Source organism: Triplophysa rosa, linkage group LG1, assembly GCF_024868665.1.
Source record: "Triplophysa rosa linkage group LG1, Trosa_1v2, whole genome shotgun sequence".
In the NCBI taxonomy this organism is placed as follows: domain Eukaryota; kingdom Metazoa; phylum Chordata; class Actinopteri; order Cypriniformes; family Nemacheilidae; genus Triplophysa; species Triplophysa rosa.
In genome coordinates, this window is record NC_079890.1 from 40,027,600 (window position 1) to 40,044,435 (window position 16,836).

The 16,836-nt window shown below is 44.7% G+C and overlaps 2 protein-coding genes across 2 annotated transcripts; both read right to left on the bottom strand.

Annotated features, from left to right (window-relative positions):
• Positions 1–5,513: 5,513 nt before the first annotated feature.
• Positions 5,514–11,977, bottom strand: LOC130556500 (lysophospholipid acyltransferase LPCAT4-like). Its single transcript, XM_057337612.1, has 8 exons — positions 11,645–11,977; positions 8,666–9,029; positions 8,332–8,444; positions 8,194–8,254; positions 6,269–6,327; positions 5,941–5,975; positions 5,813–5,867; positions 5,514–5,735 (listed from the first exon to the last, which is right to left on the bottom strand). The coding sequence occupies exons 1-8, from the start codon at positions 11,723–11,725 to the stop codon at positions 5,649–5,651; spliced, it is 855 nt and encodes a 284-aa protein (XP_057193595.1). The 5' UTR covers positions 11,726–11,977; the 3' UTR covers positions 5,514–5,648.
• Positions 11,978–12,934: 957 nt separating this feature from the next.
• On the bottom strand, positions 12,935–16,515 carry emc4 (ER membrane protein complex subunit 4). The gene is made up of 6 exons (XM_057339344.1): positions 16,362–16,515; positions 15,904–16,024; positions 15,550–15,664; positions 15,290–15,443; positions 13,193–13,353; positions 12,935–13,097 (listed from the first exon to the last, which is right to left on the bottom strand). The coding sequence occupies exons 2-6, from the start codon at positions 16,005–16,007 to the stop codon at positions 13,062–13,064; spliced, it is 570 nt and encodes a 189-aa protein (XP_057195327.1). The 5' UTR covers positions 16,008–16,024; positions 16,362–16,515; the 3' UTR covers positions 12,935–13,061.
• Between the last annotated feature and the right edge of the window lie 321 nt (positions 16,516–16,836).

Consider the following 16,836-nt stretch of genomic DNA (forward strand, 5'->3'; position numbering starts at 1 on the left):
ACTGTCTGGTCAAGGTCCTCGAGAGTCTGATGTGCGAGATAACTCACGTGTCCCAGCCTAAGGGGGCAGGGCTGCTCTGCCCAGCCTGTCCCCTGGAAGGTGCTTGAGTGATGGATGGAGTGCCTGTTCTTTCACCCGAGTGGGAGAAGAAGTGATGGCAGGTATGCCCTGTCCCCCCTAGGAGAAGGGGGAGGGTACTTCGTCAAGGCGTAGCACCTACCGGCCGCCGGTCATTCTGTGCCGCAGATCGGGCCGACTACCGGTTCTACGCGTGAGGTTGTAGACACCTCGCGAGGTTGTTAGGTGTAGCCCAACCCGCAGCTCCTGCAGATGTCTGCCAGAGAGGCTGCCTCGAGCCAGTCCACGAGGAGGTGTGACTCGTGTAAGACCCGCCAAGGGCTAGGAAACACTAGGACAGGTATCGCCAAAGTGACGCAGTCCACTGATCCAGTGCCCACTCTGTTTGGAGACAGCCCTCCTGCTGACTCCAAAACAGACAAAGAGCTGCTCAGAGCTTCTGGGCTCTGCGTGCGGTCCAAGCAGAGGCGCATGCCGTACTGGACAAAGCACGGATGGGGTTGGGTCTTCCTCCCCGGTGGGGAGCGCCTGAAGGTTCACCACCTGGTTCTCGGGGAGTGGTGGGAACTTTGGGACGTAGCCGGGCCGGGGTCTCAAGATACGTGAGAATCCGGGCCCGAGTTCTAGGCAATCTGGGACACGGAGATGCTTGTAGTCCCTACCCTCTTGAGAGTCGCAATCCGAGACCGTCTTATCAAGACTGAGAAAGAGCGGTAACCCCGACTCGAGGGGGCTCTCAGGCCGCATCAAGGTCGAAGAGGGTACGGAGCGGGGTAAGGTGGTCACCTCTCCCGCCCCTTAGGAACCAAATGACAGGGTGCTGTCCAGAGCTACCCAGCACTTGGGTTGTGATGAGCGGCCGTAGCGGCTACATACATTCCCAGTGTGGAGGGGAGAGATTATCTCGGTCTCTGGGAGGACCGCACCCGACGACAGCAACTCCGCGGGTCTTCTCTCGAGAAGAGCACCAGGATGAGAAGAGGCCCACCTATGGCGTATAGCGCCAGTGGCCAGGCCCTAGCCTGAGTAGTGTCAACCCAGCGGGTGGCCACTCAGGATCTCCTCGTTCCCGTCCAGACATGGAGCCAGGTTGCCGTGATGCCTAACGTGCCCCTTCCCCTGGGAAAGCGGTCCCGCAGGGGGACCCAGGGGGGAGTGTGTCAGAGCTTCAGCTCCGAGAACCAAGTCCTGGTTGGGCCGAAGGGCGTAACTAGTACCACTTGATGCTCCTTTCCCTGCCTTGCACAGGCTGTGCAATGAGGCTCACTGGGGGAAAGCGTACTTCCGCTTGTCCCCGGCCAGCTGTGCGCAGAGCATCCGTGCCGAGGGTCACTGGGGAGTACCAGCGGACAATGGGGGTGTCGGGAGGCAAGGCACCTGGCCGCCAAACTGCCCCAAATGAGCGGCTCGCGGGGAGGGAGTCGCCACTCTCCGCAGGGTCAACTGACGAGAGAGCACATCGGCTGTCTGGTTCAGGCGCCGGATGTGTTGGCTCCACAGGGAGCTTCACCACCTGCTGACTCCACAGGAGGAGGCGTCGGCAGTTGTGCTGTCCAACCGGACCAGCACGTGCTTGTTCTGCACGAGAGGTTGTAACCCCTTCAGTGCGGGTAGCACATCCAACAACTCTAGGCAATTTGATATGCCTGCGCAGGCGGGGGCCCGTCCATCGCCCCGACAATGCGTGCCCATTGCACACGGCACCCCAACCCTGCAGGAAGGCGTCTGCGACCCTGACACGTCTCAACCTGCCCGAGAGGGACCCCCGTCCGTAGAAAGGTCATTGAAGACCAAGGGGTTAGGGTGCGTCGGCAGAAAAGCGTAATCACCATCCGCCTGCTGCCGGTGTGCCACGCTCTCCAGGGAACTCGACTCTGTAGCCAGTGTTGGAGGGGTCTCATGTGCATCAACCCGAGGGGTATCACCACCGTCGAGGATGCCATGTGCCCAGGAGCCTCTTCCCGCTGACTGCTTGAACCCAAGCAGTTCAACACTGACTGAGCGCAGTCGCGCTGTAATGGAGACAGAGTTGAGTTCCATACCAAAAAAGAGGATGCTCCGCACAGAGGAGAGCTTGCTCTTTTTCGGTTGACCTGTGGTCCCAATCGATCTAGGTGCCGAAGCACTAGGTCCCTGTGTGTACATAACAGATCTCACGAGTGTGTCAAATGAGCCAGTCGTCGAGATAGTTTAGTACCCGCACACCTCTCTCCCTGAGGGGAGTGAGGGCGGCTTCCACGATCTTCGTGAAGACTCGTGGGGACAGGGACAGACCAAAGGGGAGGACTCTGTACTAATATGCCTGACCCTCGAAAGCGAACCGTAGGAACGGGCGATGACAAGGGAAAATTGAGACATGAGAGTAAGCGTCCTTCAGGTCGATTGCCATGAATCCATCTTGACATCTGATAGATGCCAGGATGCGCTTCTGCGTAAGCATCCTGAACGGCAGCTTGAGTAGGTGCCTGTTCAGGGTACGCAGATCTAGCGATCCCCGCTCTTTTGGGGACGATGAAGTACGGGCTGTAAAACCCATTGAACATCTCGGCTAGAGGGACGAGCACGATCACTTCCTCACCAGAGGGGTGGAGACCTCGGCCCGAAGCACGGGGCATCCCTGCCTCTGCTGAGGTTAAGAGGATGCCCCGAAACTTGGGCGGGCGTCCGGGGAGTTGGATCGCGTAGCCGAGACGGACCGTATCCCGCAGTCACTGTGACGGTTTGGGAAGCTCTTGTCAGGCTCCCAGGGACCGACAGGGAGGCTAGGGGTATGTTCTGCTTCATCGACCTCCCGGGGGTGGTTCGATGGCTGGCAGTGCGGATCCCTCGCCGTGGGGGGGACCCCCAGAGGAGATCGGCTCTGCAGTTTTACCTGCCTGGCGATGATGCCTGATGATTATCCTCGACATTGGGTCTTGCCGCAACGTCGAGTTGCCGAACACCGTCGTGTAGAGGGTGAGAGCGGCTGTGATAATACCCAGACGATGATGTGGCACAACGCACCGTCGATTGAGAGTGCTTAGGCTGCTGATTATCCTCAACATTGGGTCTCGCCATGACGCAACGTCGAGTTGCCGAACACCGTCGTGTAGAGGGTGAGAGGGCTGTGATAAACGCCCAGAGAGGGAGAAAACCTTTTAGAATGGGCTGTTGGGACGGGGCAGGAACCGTCCCGGATCGACCACCAGCAATGGAATGGCTGGGGTCGGGCCCGAAGGTATTCTCGATCTCCCTGGGGTCTTCCCATGAGGGCCGCTTTGGCTTTCGCCGCGGCTGCTGACGGGATGGTGGTCTCCTCTTCGATGTCTTGAAGAGGACCAGGGCTGCTGGGAAGCAGACGGTGCACGGGATCTCGGCGGCCAAAGGGCGGTCGAGTTGCGGCTGGGGAGGACATACTTGATATCCTCTGTCTGCTCCCTAACTGTCGAACTCGACAGTATCACCAAACAGCCCCCCCTTGCGAGATGGGTGCATCGAGAAAGCGGACTTTCTCAGTATTACTCACCTGTGCAAGGTTCAGCCAGAGGTGTCTCTCCTGGACCACAAGTGTGGACATCGCCCGACCCAGGGCCCGCGCGATCACCTTGGTCGCCCGAGAGCGAGGTCGGTGACGGCGCGGAGTTCCTGGATAAGCGCTGGGTCGGTCTTACCCTCGTGGAGCTCTCTCCGCACATTGGCCTGCAGGAAGGCCATAGCGTGGAGAGAGGGGACAGCTTGGCCCGCAGCAGAGTAAGCTCTCGACACCTCAGATGCCAAAAAGCCTACGTGCTTTGGACGGGAGTCTAGGTCGAGCCCCTGGGGGACATCGATGTATCCTCTAGCTGCCCCACCATCGAGGGAAGAAAGGGTGATGGAACTAGTTGACGTGTACGTGCCGAAGGGGGCGTTCCAGGTCGTACTAGGTTCCTCATGCACTTCCGGGGGAACACGGCACTGGGGGCGAGTGCGGCTTGGAGCCGCTCTCAAGCCCGATGTACCGTGTATCCAGCCGCGAGCATTGGGAGAGGCAGTGCGGTGCACCGCAACCCAATCCGGCGGCCCGGGAAAACATGGCTGACATTTCGACGTCCGCTTCTTCCTGATCTCGACCCCCCGAGGGAGGGAGCTTCAAGGAATCGTCGGAGTCTGATGCCAGTAAGTCACCCTCCGATGCTGCAACAGACATCTCATCATCACGTACCGTGTCCGATACGTGATTGAGGAATAAGACGGCGGACCGTCTCATGGGGAACGGTCAGACGAGCAAGACAAGGTGCGAACGGTCCGCGAGCCAGTGGCTGACGGATTAGCGCTCACAATAATCCTCATATCACCCTCGCTGCTCGCCGTAGCGGGCGGCAGGGCCGTAGTCCTGCCGTCACGGAACGGGAAGCAGACAAGGTGGTGGCTGAGTCCCGTGGGAACACAGCCACCCGTGACACAACGTCTGAATCATCAACCGCCCGCAGTGCGGGCAGGACGTATCCACAACATCTGCCCCAGCGTACTGGAAGCAGACATCGTGTCCGTCCCCCTCCTCGATGAGTGTGTTGCACCCACGAGAACAGCGGGACATGCCACGCTGGAGAAATTTGCTCTTTTAGAGAAAAAACTCGAACACTTCTGGAAACGCCGAGACGCCCAGGGGAAGTCGCTGCAGGAAGGGACAGTCCGCTGCACCACATCGTAGAGCCGGCAGTCTTGTAGCGAAGTCTGTTGATCATGAGCGAAGGCTCCAAAGAACAAAAGGTGAATGAATGAGGCACGCCGTCTCCCTTTTATACCCGGATATCTGGGGGCGGAGTCCGGCATGCAAATTTCATTCGCCAATTTCATTGGCCTTTTCTAAACTAGTCAGAAGTTGATAGGTTCTCAAGAGCGAACCCCATCTGTCAGCTCGACACAACGTCGAGAGACCAACAGAAAGGGAACACTTGGTATCTACTTGTTTAATAGTTGTTTTGTTTTTGATGCTGGGACACATCAATAAAACCCTATTTGTTGCTAGATCCTGAGGAAATTATATCCTGCCCTCCCTTCAGGGGTTGTTGATGCCCAGGAACTGAACCCCCTCTTCTTATCACACCTCTCCCCTCCCCTTCATCTCTTCAGGCCCTGACCACTGGAAATGTCCTTACACATTTCATACTGTTATATCATTTATTGTCATGTTATGAAGACTTGATCATCATGTTTGGTATTGTTTTAAAGGTCATGGTGCGATGGGTAAAAAAATCTAGTTCCTTTAAACCTATCGGGGAGACCCACACAGAGCCCCGCCACACACACACACACACACACACACACACACACACACACACACACACACACACACACACACACACACACACACACACACACACACACACACACGCACACAAAACAAGACAAGACGATTTAACATGATAACAAGATTATTCATCATGTTTGAAGTCAAACACAAAGCAAGTGCGTAAGAGCAAAACAAGACAAAACGAGCATTAAAATCGGCGAAAACCACTCAAATATGAGACATTTCTTGTCGTAAAAGAAAAAAAAGTCACCAGTAAAACGATCAATCCAGTAAGAAATGAATCCCAGAATGCGTTGACTTACTTTGCCATGAGCTTCTGTACATTCTCGGCATATAAATCCGGGTTCTCTTTCTCTTCTTCTGATGGTGTGTAGACGGGCAGAAACTGAAAGGATTATTGAGAATGTCAGGATTTGATTGGCTCTCGGTCATGTCAATCAATCGCGCAACAGCACCACCTACTTCCACAGTGACGCTGGTGTAGAGCTGAGACATAGTGTGCCACAGAGCTTCAAACCTAAAAATACAACACATTTACAACACGACAGAGAATTTCAGATTTTCACCAGGCCTTCAAAAATCCTTCTTACCAAGTCGTTCCCTTCCAAGTCCAACGAACCGTGTCCTGGAAAATAACGAGACGATTATCATCATGCAAATTACAAAGCGGAAACAGCACTGGTGAAAAATCACCATCAATATTTCCTCTGAAAGAACGTGAAACATTTGTTGTTTGTCATGTCACAATTGTTATGTTATTTCAATTGATCATGTTTTACATCACATTATTCAGCATCATCAGTTTGTGTTTGTAGTTTTTAAAGCTCAGTGCGCGCGCACACACACAGTGACCTTCTGTTATATAAACCGATCTAATTTGATCTTTCCACCCCCTCCGGACCCCCGGACGTCACTCACAGAGTTATTAGGATAGTGCAGTAACACGGGCTGAACTGGAACTCCAGCCAGAAACGCACCTGTCGAGAGAGAAATTTAACACTGAGAATTAACACCGACGTTCAGTGATGTGTAAAGTACCTAAGCAATACTTGAGTAAAAGTGCAAATATCTCGCCACAAAATGACTTTGGTAGAAGTGAAAGTAACCTTTTAGAATGTCACTTAAGGATCAAAACTCCTATTTATATTAAATCTACTTAAGTATTAAAAGTAAAGTTGACGTAAACGTTGTTAATAAAAATGGTGCTTACCAGTGTTGGGTAAGTTACTCTGAAAAAGTAATTAATTACTAGTTACTAATTACACATTCGATAATGTAATTAGATTACTGTACAAGTTACTTTCTTCAAAAAGTATTTAGTTACTTATTACTAATTACTTTCTATATCCTACATCAACCTTGATGAGTTAAGTGATTCAAGGATTGACATGAAACAGCTCTTTCAATTCATTCAAATAAATAATATAAAACTACATAAAGTATTATTATTAATTACAGATGTGAGAATTATACGTTAAAGGACATATTTTTAAGTTAGACTTGAATTCCTCTTCTGCACACACACATATTACACAAAGTATTTAGTTTAATTACATCAGAAGTAACTGTAATTAAATTACAGAAAAAATAAGAGTAATCCCTTACTTTAATTTTTCAAGGGAAAAGTAATTAAATTACAGTAACTAATTACTTAGTAACTAGTTACACCCAACACTGGTGCTTACATAGAAATGTACAACTTTGAAAAAGCTCGGTCTCAAGCTCAGTTGTTTTATCTGTAACAACATGTTGCCAAATGGCTAAACTATCAAAATACAAGTTCAGAAACCACATCTTTACAACTTATAACTTTATAAAAGGATAGTTCCCTCCCACCCAATATAATCCCTCGAAGAGAACAAAATCAGAACAAATCTGTCCGGCCCTTACTTCTTTCTTTCCTCTCATTTCCCTCACAGTAACAACGCAGTCATTTCATCATTCATTGAAGCTGAAAAATGATCTGTTTCTCTTTAAAAGCAGCAGCACATTAAAACCTTCTTATTAACCGCTGAGAGCACCTTTTGGCACTTGCACATTGAGCTTTAACCAATGATTACTTCAGCACTGCAGTCATGGTGACCGGATCGCCGACTTGTCTACAGTTCTGTTTCTATGCTTTTATTTTGTAGTAACGAACATGCTTAGGGGAAATGTATCCGAGTAAAAGTATACACTTTGTTCAGGAAATGTAGTGGAGTAAAAGTAAAAGTCTGCAGAAATATAAAGACTCAAGTAAAGTACAGATACTACCAAAAAAATCCTTAAAGTCCCTGTGAAATGAAAAATGACAATGCCTACTTTTTCATGAAATATTGCAGCGTTTATAGTAAATAGTTGATCAATGTGTGTCTTTTTCTTTTTAAAATTCATGTACCCTCATAATCTTCAGTTAAAATCTGAAAATGCACTTCCGCCCTGAAATGACGATCCATCTCAAATGACATATGTTAGACGGCTTGGGCGGAGCATCCGTTAACTCCTCCCCTTCAGCTGTCAGTCTGCTGCCAGTTTCATTTCACAATGCAACGGCTGTTTTTACATATCCAATCAAATTGGCAGTGAAAAACGCAAGCCACGCCCACTCATTTTCTCCTTTGAAATTCCTTTTCAGTCGGAAATGTGTCAGAATATGGATCGCAACTTCCGGTTGACGGGGACTTTAGGTACTGTTGTACTCCAGTATTTTTAATTCGTTACATTACAACACTGCTCATGGCTGACAGATTTATGGTCACGAAAACGTTCAATTTCTGTCCAATCCCATGATTTCTACAGTGAGAAAAGATTGGTTGTTTCATGTTGAGACACAGGTGATGGTCATGAGCCCCACACACACGTACCTGGCTTGAATTTGATCAGCACTCGACCGTTAGTCGTCGTTCCCTCTGGAAACATCAACATCTACACAGAGACAGAAGAGTCAGAAACACAATCCAACACACACCCACCTCGCTCATGTTTAATGTGCGTGTGTGTACCTGAGGCCAGCGGCCGTCAGACGTGATTCTCTCACGGATCTGTGAAACACATTTCTTTCTGGATTCAGGATCTTTTCTGCTCACCAGGACTGACTGATTAAACTCCAACAATGCTGAAACACACACAGACATCACGAGTGCATCAACACATGGCGATTACTGTTGTGAAAACAACTTCAGTGTTCTTTTCTATAAAACAAGAATAAACAAGCATCCTTCTCAACTAAAACTCCAACTGTAAAATCACGAGAAACCCCCCTGGTTAAGCCACGCCCACCGTGCGGCTCATCTGATTGGCTGTTACTGTCACATGACACAGGCATCCGTCTCTTACCTCCTATCACAGGTAATCGGGCGTTCTCTGAGCGGGACACTACGGTGGGCAGGCCGGTGACGGGCAGCACAAACATGTCCAGAAAAGTGCTGTGAGGAGCCACGGCCAACACCGGAGCATCCTTCAGATCCGCCTGACGTCCCTTCACTTTAATCCACAGGAATCCCACGCAGAAGAAGGCGGCCCGGCTGAGGAACACCATGATGGGATGAAAGAACCACCGACGCCAGCCCCGCACCGGCACCGCCCGCTCCGCCTCCGAGAGACCGGCCAATCGCAGTCGAGCTATGGGCCACATCAGCAGGAAGAAGAGGGTGGTGAGCATGGTGCGGATGGGAAACAGAATCCACCCCAGCAGAATTCCCTGAGAAAACAAACAAACGACAAAAAAAAAACATACTTATAGACGATTTCATCTTAACAACACAAACAAATGTTACTTTTGTGACCCCAACTGAACTTCCGGTACACATTCACAAACAATGGAGCGCCTTTAGGTTACTTCTGATAACAATCAAAAGAAACGGAGAAGAACTGTTGCTTGGCTAAACTTGTCTCGCCAATATTTTAAATTTAGACTGCGATACCAAACTCAACCGCTAGACCAGTATGTACCATACTGTTTCTTTAAAGTCCCCGGAAGTTGCGATAGTTTTTACTTCTGTATTTGATGCATTTCCGAGTGAAATGGAATTTCGAATGAGAAAATTAGTGGGCGTGGCTTTCATCTTTCTCTGCGATTTGATTGGATGTATAAAAGCAGCCGTTGCATTTTGAAATGAAACTGGCAGCAGACTGACAGCTGAAGGGGAGGAGTTAACGGATGCTCCGCCCAAGCCGTCTAATATAATCATCTAAGATGGAAAGTCCTTACAGGACAGAAGTGCATTTTCAGATTTTAACTGAAGATTATGAGGGCACACGAATTTTAAAAAGAGAATGAGCCACATTGATCAACTATTTATTATAAACGCTGCAATATTTCATGAAAAAGTAGGCATTGTCATTTTTCATTTCACTGGGACTTTAAATGCGATCAAACTACAGGACCAATTCAACAACATGTTTATTTAATAAAAGGAGCATACAACAAAAGTCAACAAATCGTTTATTTAATACAATTATTATACAGTACAAAATAATAATACAAATTAATATGAACATAAATGAAATAAAATATAAATAGTTATATTATCAGACACTAGCCAAACACAAACCGGAAGTTAACTGGGGGTCAGGTGCGCACATCCGATGAAACGCTCTATAGTCAATTATTGGTGGTCTGACAAAACAAATGACAAATGAGAGCAACATCAAACTTTTCTTGTAAAATCAATCTGTCATATTTAGAATAAATTCTCAAGTTGACAGTTTAAACAGATTAGTACCGCAGTCAGAACAGGAGTGAATAACACACATTCTTAAGGAGTTATGTTGTTTCGACCCTGTTCCAGTCTGATCACATCTAGCCTGTGTGAACTGGTTTGCTCAAAAAATATGTAAATCTGTAAACTGAGACAAGACCATTTCACATGATATTGTCGCAAGAATTGTTGGACAGGACGTGCTAAAGTATTGTTTCATCTGAAAATCCATCACAATGTTTCGTTTAGTTTGAGAGAATCTATAAATCCGATATAATGAGGATGTTTAAAGTCTGAAAGTTTACCCTGCTGAAAAACAAACAAACAATCACAGAAAGCCTCAGGTTTTTAATGGTTATAATGGGAATTGTTTTGCTTTTGATGGGAACTATGAGGATCTCAGTGGGTTCATTTCTACTGGTAATGTGTTGAGTTCTGTTGGCGAGATGTTATTTTAAGTTCACACCTACTGGAATAAGATCCATATCACACTACGCACAGGTATTTTCTTCTGGTAAACAGCTGATGGGTCATACCCAGCTAACACAGTACGTTCTGACGACGTCGCCAGTTGGTCTTCATGTGGTCACCGTGACATTACTTTGTGACCACGTTCTGAGGACGTCTCGGCAACGTTCCATTTCTTAGAATTTTTGCTAACGTTCCAGAAACGTCTGAGCCACGTCCTCAAATAACGTCGTGAACTGATCCCATGGAGAACGTTGTAGCGACGTGATGTACTGGTCTTCAGATTACCTGGACACTGGTCATTTGATTAATGAATCTGGTCATTTCTGTTTATAATGTTATTACATGGAACATTTAATTACGATCAGAGTAAAATCTGTTATATTGTCAAAACGAATGTTATTAATCCGACTTTTCACAGCCAATAAACTGGAGTTTAATAACTAAGATACAACATTTATTTAATGCGCGCGCTTGTCCAGCATGCGCGTTCTCTGTTCTGCAAAGAGCCGCGCGCTCGCATTGAAATAAAAAATGACAACAACAAAAAATCATGAAATATTGCAGCGTTTATTGTTAATAGTTTAACGAAGCAACTGTGTTAGCGGAGATCATGTTTTTTTGTGTGGTGGAAACCAGTTTCAGGGTCAGGGTTTCTTGATACATGTCAAGGGCTTGACAGTGTGGTATTTATACAGAACAAAGGTTATAATGACAACAGGATCATAAACTATCACCATGGTAACAGCTTCCACGATACTATTCAAACAGTATCAAACACAATAGTAAAGTTCTTAGCTACTGTAGTGTTTTTAACCTACCCTTACCACAGTATTTGCTCCAGAGGATCAATTCACGTTAGATGACGCAACAGAATACTGTTGTAAACATGAACAATATTTGGTATTCTACAATCTACTATAGTAAATGCAGTACGCTTTCGTGTGAGACGTGTAAGAAACTGTAATACTCATGGTGATTGTTTACACGGAGTGTTAATGTAGTTAGACGTTTGTACATATTTGTCCGATGATGTAGAGAAGGAGAGAACGGAGACGGGTTTTCTTTAAAAGGACATCCAGTTGTGTGCGTCACACACATGGCGCTGCTGAACACGTGAAACTGGATCAGAAGATAGAAATCTTACCCGAATCCTCAGAGCCGCTGTAAGATCCACGGAATGAATGAATGGGTGACGAGTGTGTCCATCATCACAGCTCGACGTCATCACAGCACACACGAAGATAAACACACACACAATCACAACAAACGCGGAGATCCGGGTGAAGCTACAGTCCAGTGCGCCAAAGATCCCACATCAATCAAACGAAATGCCAGGGATCCTTAGACAAGTAAAAAAGCCGCACTGACGTGCGATCGACCTCCGACATCAAACGAGCTCGCGCAACTCTAACAAACTGATATTTACACTCCCTGTGACCACGCCCCCTACAACGCGGACCCACTCCCTCTGACCACGCCCCCCGCAACACACGACTGCACGAGCAGCGCTGAAAACTCCACCTCTATCTCGCACATTAATCACTGCACACGCCCGTTCTGATAGATGTGGACAACAACGCGATTAAAATCACACTTCAATCACAGTATTCTTTTCAAGTATGCCACTTTCTATACAGCCTACTGTGGAGAGAGAGAGAGAGAGAGAGTCGTAGCAAGCATGTTTGTGTGCAATAAAACTCAACGCTTATCTGTAGTATGTATTGTGTGAAAATTGAAAACGTTTGCTTAAATTACTACAAGAATTCGAAGTGTGGCGTATTTCTATAAATGTATTCTCAATGATGAAACGCACGTCCCATCCAGTAATCACCGCAGTGGTCTAAAGGCAAAAGCTCGCTCACTTTGACCAAGTGTCTGCTCAGTGCCCGGTGAAGAAACAAACGTCTTGGGCTGGTCCGGCAGGTTTTCTTTCACTGTTATCATGGAGATTAGTTGTTTTCTGGGTGGAGACTTGTTGACATTCCAATGACAGAAACTCCATTTCAGGATTATTTTGATACAGAAGTGGATTTATGTACATAGATGGTCTTCAAGATATGACTTGATGGATCTTTTATAGACGCCCTACACTGACGATCCCATCTGTGGGCTCTTTAAGATGTTTCTTCTGAAATGACGAACATGTGGTTGAACTGGTTTCTTGAGGACGGTGCTTATGTCATGTTTCGACACACAACATTATTCAGCTTTGTCACAGTGAAATCCTCAGAAAAGACGTCTGTGATGGTATCAAAACCAAACTGAATTCTTTTGTTAGGAGGGAGGAACAAGATGATAGATGTGTGAAATTCTCATCCTTCTATAAATTCACTCATCAAAAATATCTGAATTTAGTTTCGTCATATCTGTCACATAGAAATGATCACATTCAAGAGTGTTCAGTTCACCCAACTTTAAAGATCACAACAGAAAACGTTATTAACTTGTTTTAATAGATCAGAACAGAAAAAATCACAAACTATAATTGATCAATGCCTGGTGTTAAATATGTTAATCTGCATGTGTGTGTGTGTGTGTGTTTGAGAGAAACATTTTGTTCTTCACATGATCATCCCTCCGCCCATAATCTCCATTCTCTGTGGACATAATAGAGAAGCAGATGTGTGAGACAGCACATCTGTTTGGATTCATTCCAGACACTCAGAAACAGGTTTATGGATTATTCATGTACCTGGGGCGGTTCTATGAACGCCAGCCAATCAGACGAGTGTGTTGGGAGGAGCCCCATTGATTGACACTTGTAGATGGCCAGTGCTGAACCCAGCAGATTCCCGATGAGATAAACCAAACCCTGTAACCACTGCTGACTCGAGCTCTCCAACAACTTAAACGCTGCCAAACAAACACACACATTTCTGTCTTTTGAGTCGGAGATTAAAACAATGACTGTAAACATTAATTACTAATGTCACGCATTAAAACACAGAAAGTGTTTTATATATACAGTATATATAGTATATAGACTGATATTATTACTGAAATATTTTTTTTTACAGTTGCTACTTTTGGATCCTGACATACATTTGAAATGATAATGCCTTAGAAATGTCTATTCCTTTTTTCTTATAAATACACTCTCGGTTAGGGCTGTGCGATATTAAAGAAAAATGCGATAACATGCTAAATAATGCAATATCCGATACAATATTTCTTTTTCTATCTGCATCAACCTAAAACTTATAGACTTTACTCCACTTGGCAGTATGTAAACACTGGTCCAGAAGCACTTCCGGTTTCAGTTTTATTAGTTTAAATCTCACATATATAACTGAAACTTTAAGATATTTGGTTAAAATGTTTCGGTCAGTTGCATTTTGTTCAACCATTGTGTGGTTTAAAAAAACTGAAACAGGAAGTTCTTTTGGACCAGCATTGTATACGTCATCCAAAGTGGTCTATACGTAACTTTTTACATTTTTTAAATAATTCAGTTATAGCACGATATTGCCATATTCATACTGCGATATGCACATCAGCGGTTTTCAATCATTTCGATATATTGCCCAGCCATACTAATGGTCCAAAGTTTTGTGACATGTGAGTGAAATGTTTCTCCTTATTTTTTAAAACTTTTGATCTCAAGGCGTATGCTTAAATGTCTGAAATTAGTTTAGTAGATTCAAATATAATTTTGCAAACAACCATTTTATTTAATACAAAAATGTTTTTGAAATGGATGACTTTGACTGAATGATGAAGAAAGAGCAGCCAATAAGAGCACAGAACAGATGGGAACTCCTTTAATACTGTTTAAAAAGCATCTGAGGGCGAGACCTCGAGAAGCTGCTTGAGAAAATGACAAGAAAACATCTCAGCAAATTCTAGTCAAAAGGTGACTACACTGAAGAGGATCAAACATAACACGTTTTCATTTTTGTTATTTTAGTTAAATGTATTCCCATAGTCCCCTTTGTATTATTTCATAATTTTGAGTACTTCATTATTATTCTAAAATATGGAACAAACATGAACACATAAGCGAGTAAGTGTCGAAAAACGTTTGACTGCTAGTGTACATGTTGCCGTTTAACAGTCACTTGATCTGAAGTTCTATGCTAAAATGTTCGATATTCTTTTTTGTTGACAAAAATATACGTTTCAACTCATTCACCATTTCAGAACTGAAATGTCAATTAAAATAAAATGTCGGTAACACTTTACTATAAGGTGCTATTAGTTAACATTAGTAAATGCATTAGCTGACATTAGCTAACAATGAACAACTGAGTTTTTCAGCATTTATTAATGCCTTTTAAATGAATGTTAGTTCATGTCAATACAGTTATTCATGCGAGTTCATGGTGCATTGACTCATGTTAACAGTGACAACGTTTGATTTAATCATGAAATCAACATCAATTAAGATGAATGAATGCTGTAAAAGTATTGTTCCTTGTTAGTTCATGATAGCTAATGCATTACCTCATTGTTAACTAATAGCACCTTATTGTAAAGTGTTACCAAAATGTTTCTAAATGAATGATTGGGACTTAATAATAAAGAGAAATCAGTCAGTAAGAGGTCAGTTTAAAAAGCACCTTGGAGCAAATCTGTAAATTCACAGAAGCGGATCAAATTGACCATCATTTGGATTCTCTAGTCACAACATAAAACATAATAAAAAGTTACATTTGTGTCACTCCATGGTTTTAAAGAGTTTACTATTATTCTAAAATAACGTAATATTTACTTTAATATTCTAAAGTAACGTAATATAAAGTGATCCTAAACTTGAATGGTAGTGTGTGCCGGTAATGGAGATACTCACTGGCTGACATGGACATGAGCGCCTGGATGGGTCTCCACGCCATCATGCACACCATCATGATGGGGAAGATGGAGATGGTGTTTCCTGACATGTACATGATGAAGAGGTTCATGGGAATCTGCTTCAGCGGTCCCAAAGCCACGTCCCAGCATCTCTACAGAGCAAAACATCTCCAATAAGACCTGGTTTTATTCCTCACTCCCACCCGTCTGCCCAGGGCTCAAAGAGTTGACATATTTACTGAAGATAAATGGCCTTACCTTCTCCACCAGGTTGCGGTCGGCTTCTTGTACGCTGGTGTCCGGTACGGGTTTATCAGAATATCCCACAGGATACATCACATCGCCCTCTTTACACTGCCTGTCCCCACGGTTCCTGCACAAAGAGAAGTGGAAAACAGCTGGATAAAACATTGCTGTTGAGGATGGACAGTGTTTGCAGCTGTGGTTAATGATGTTCAAGTACACATCCACGTCACATTTCAGCTTTGCCATGTGTTTGGCTCTCAAGCGTCATGTGACCGAGATCAAACCTGGAGGGACAGTGTTTATGCGAAGGTCACATCATTCAGAAATTCCCCCTCGCATGTCTTAACAACAGATGTGATGAATTACCTGCTGTTGCCCAGACTCAGTTCTAAAGCCCATTTCATTCTCTTCGCTGCAGCTCCGCCTCTCGTTGACACAGCTCCGCCCCCCTGACTACATGGTGATGTCATACTGCCTGTTAAAACACCTGCAAAAAACAACATATATATATATATATATAAAAACTATAAATCTGTTGCTTTGAGTCAACTGAGCCAAGAAAGAAAATAATTAGATGACGTAACTTTCGTTGGTCATGTATGAACACCATTATCCAAAAACAGGCATTGCCACATTCATAATAACGTGACTGAATTGAACGTGTCCAGTTGGATTATTTCACACGAGTAAATCATTATCATAATACTGTTCAAACACATTGTTACCCTGTTCACTGTCAGATTCCAATCATCACTTGTAATAAATAACTAACGGTAACGGTAAATGTTTTTCTCGATTCATCTTGAAAAGTCATATTTACTCACCTCTCAAAGATCAACTCGAGCGTGAAAAACTGACAGATGTTTCACGAGTACCTTATATAATCCTATTAATTCTGTTTTATTTTATAAATAATGTGCCGTAATAAACAGGCGAGCAACTCTCCTCACAGACACCAGCTGATGACGATTCCGCGTCACTTCCGTCCCCAGCAGATGACGTCAAGCAGACTCTTGTTCTTTTTGTGTTTTATTAAATTTGTTTTTTTTATTGACCATAATATAAATCTATAATGGCATAGATAAATGCACATAAACATTTAAGCAAGGCACATAAAGAAAAAGAAAGAAAGGAAAAAAACAGATACCAAGAACCGATACTTTTCATAAATTTATAAAATTAAGTAGGGGACTATACATTCTCTTCCAATAAATCGAGTTATTTTATTACTTTAACAAGTTTCAGAGCCTTTTTAGATTTCATATATTCCACTGATGGAAATAAATTACTTTTAAAAAT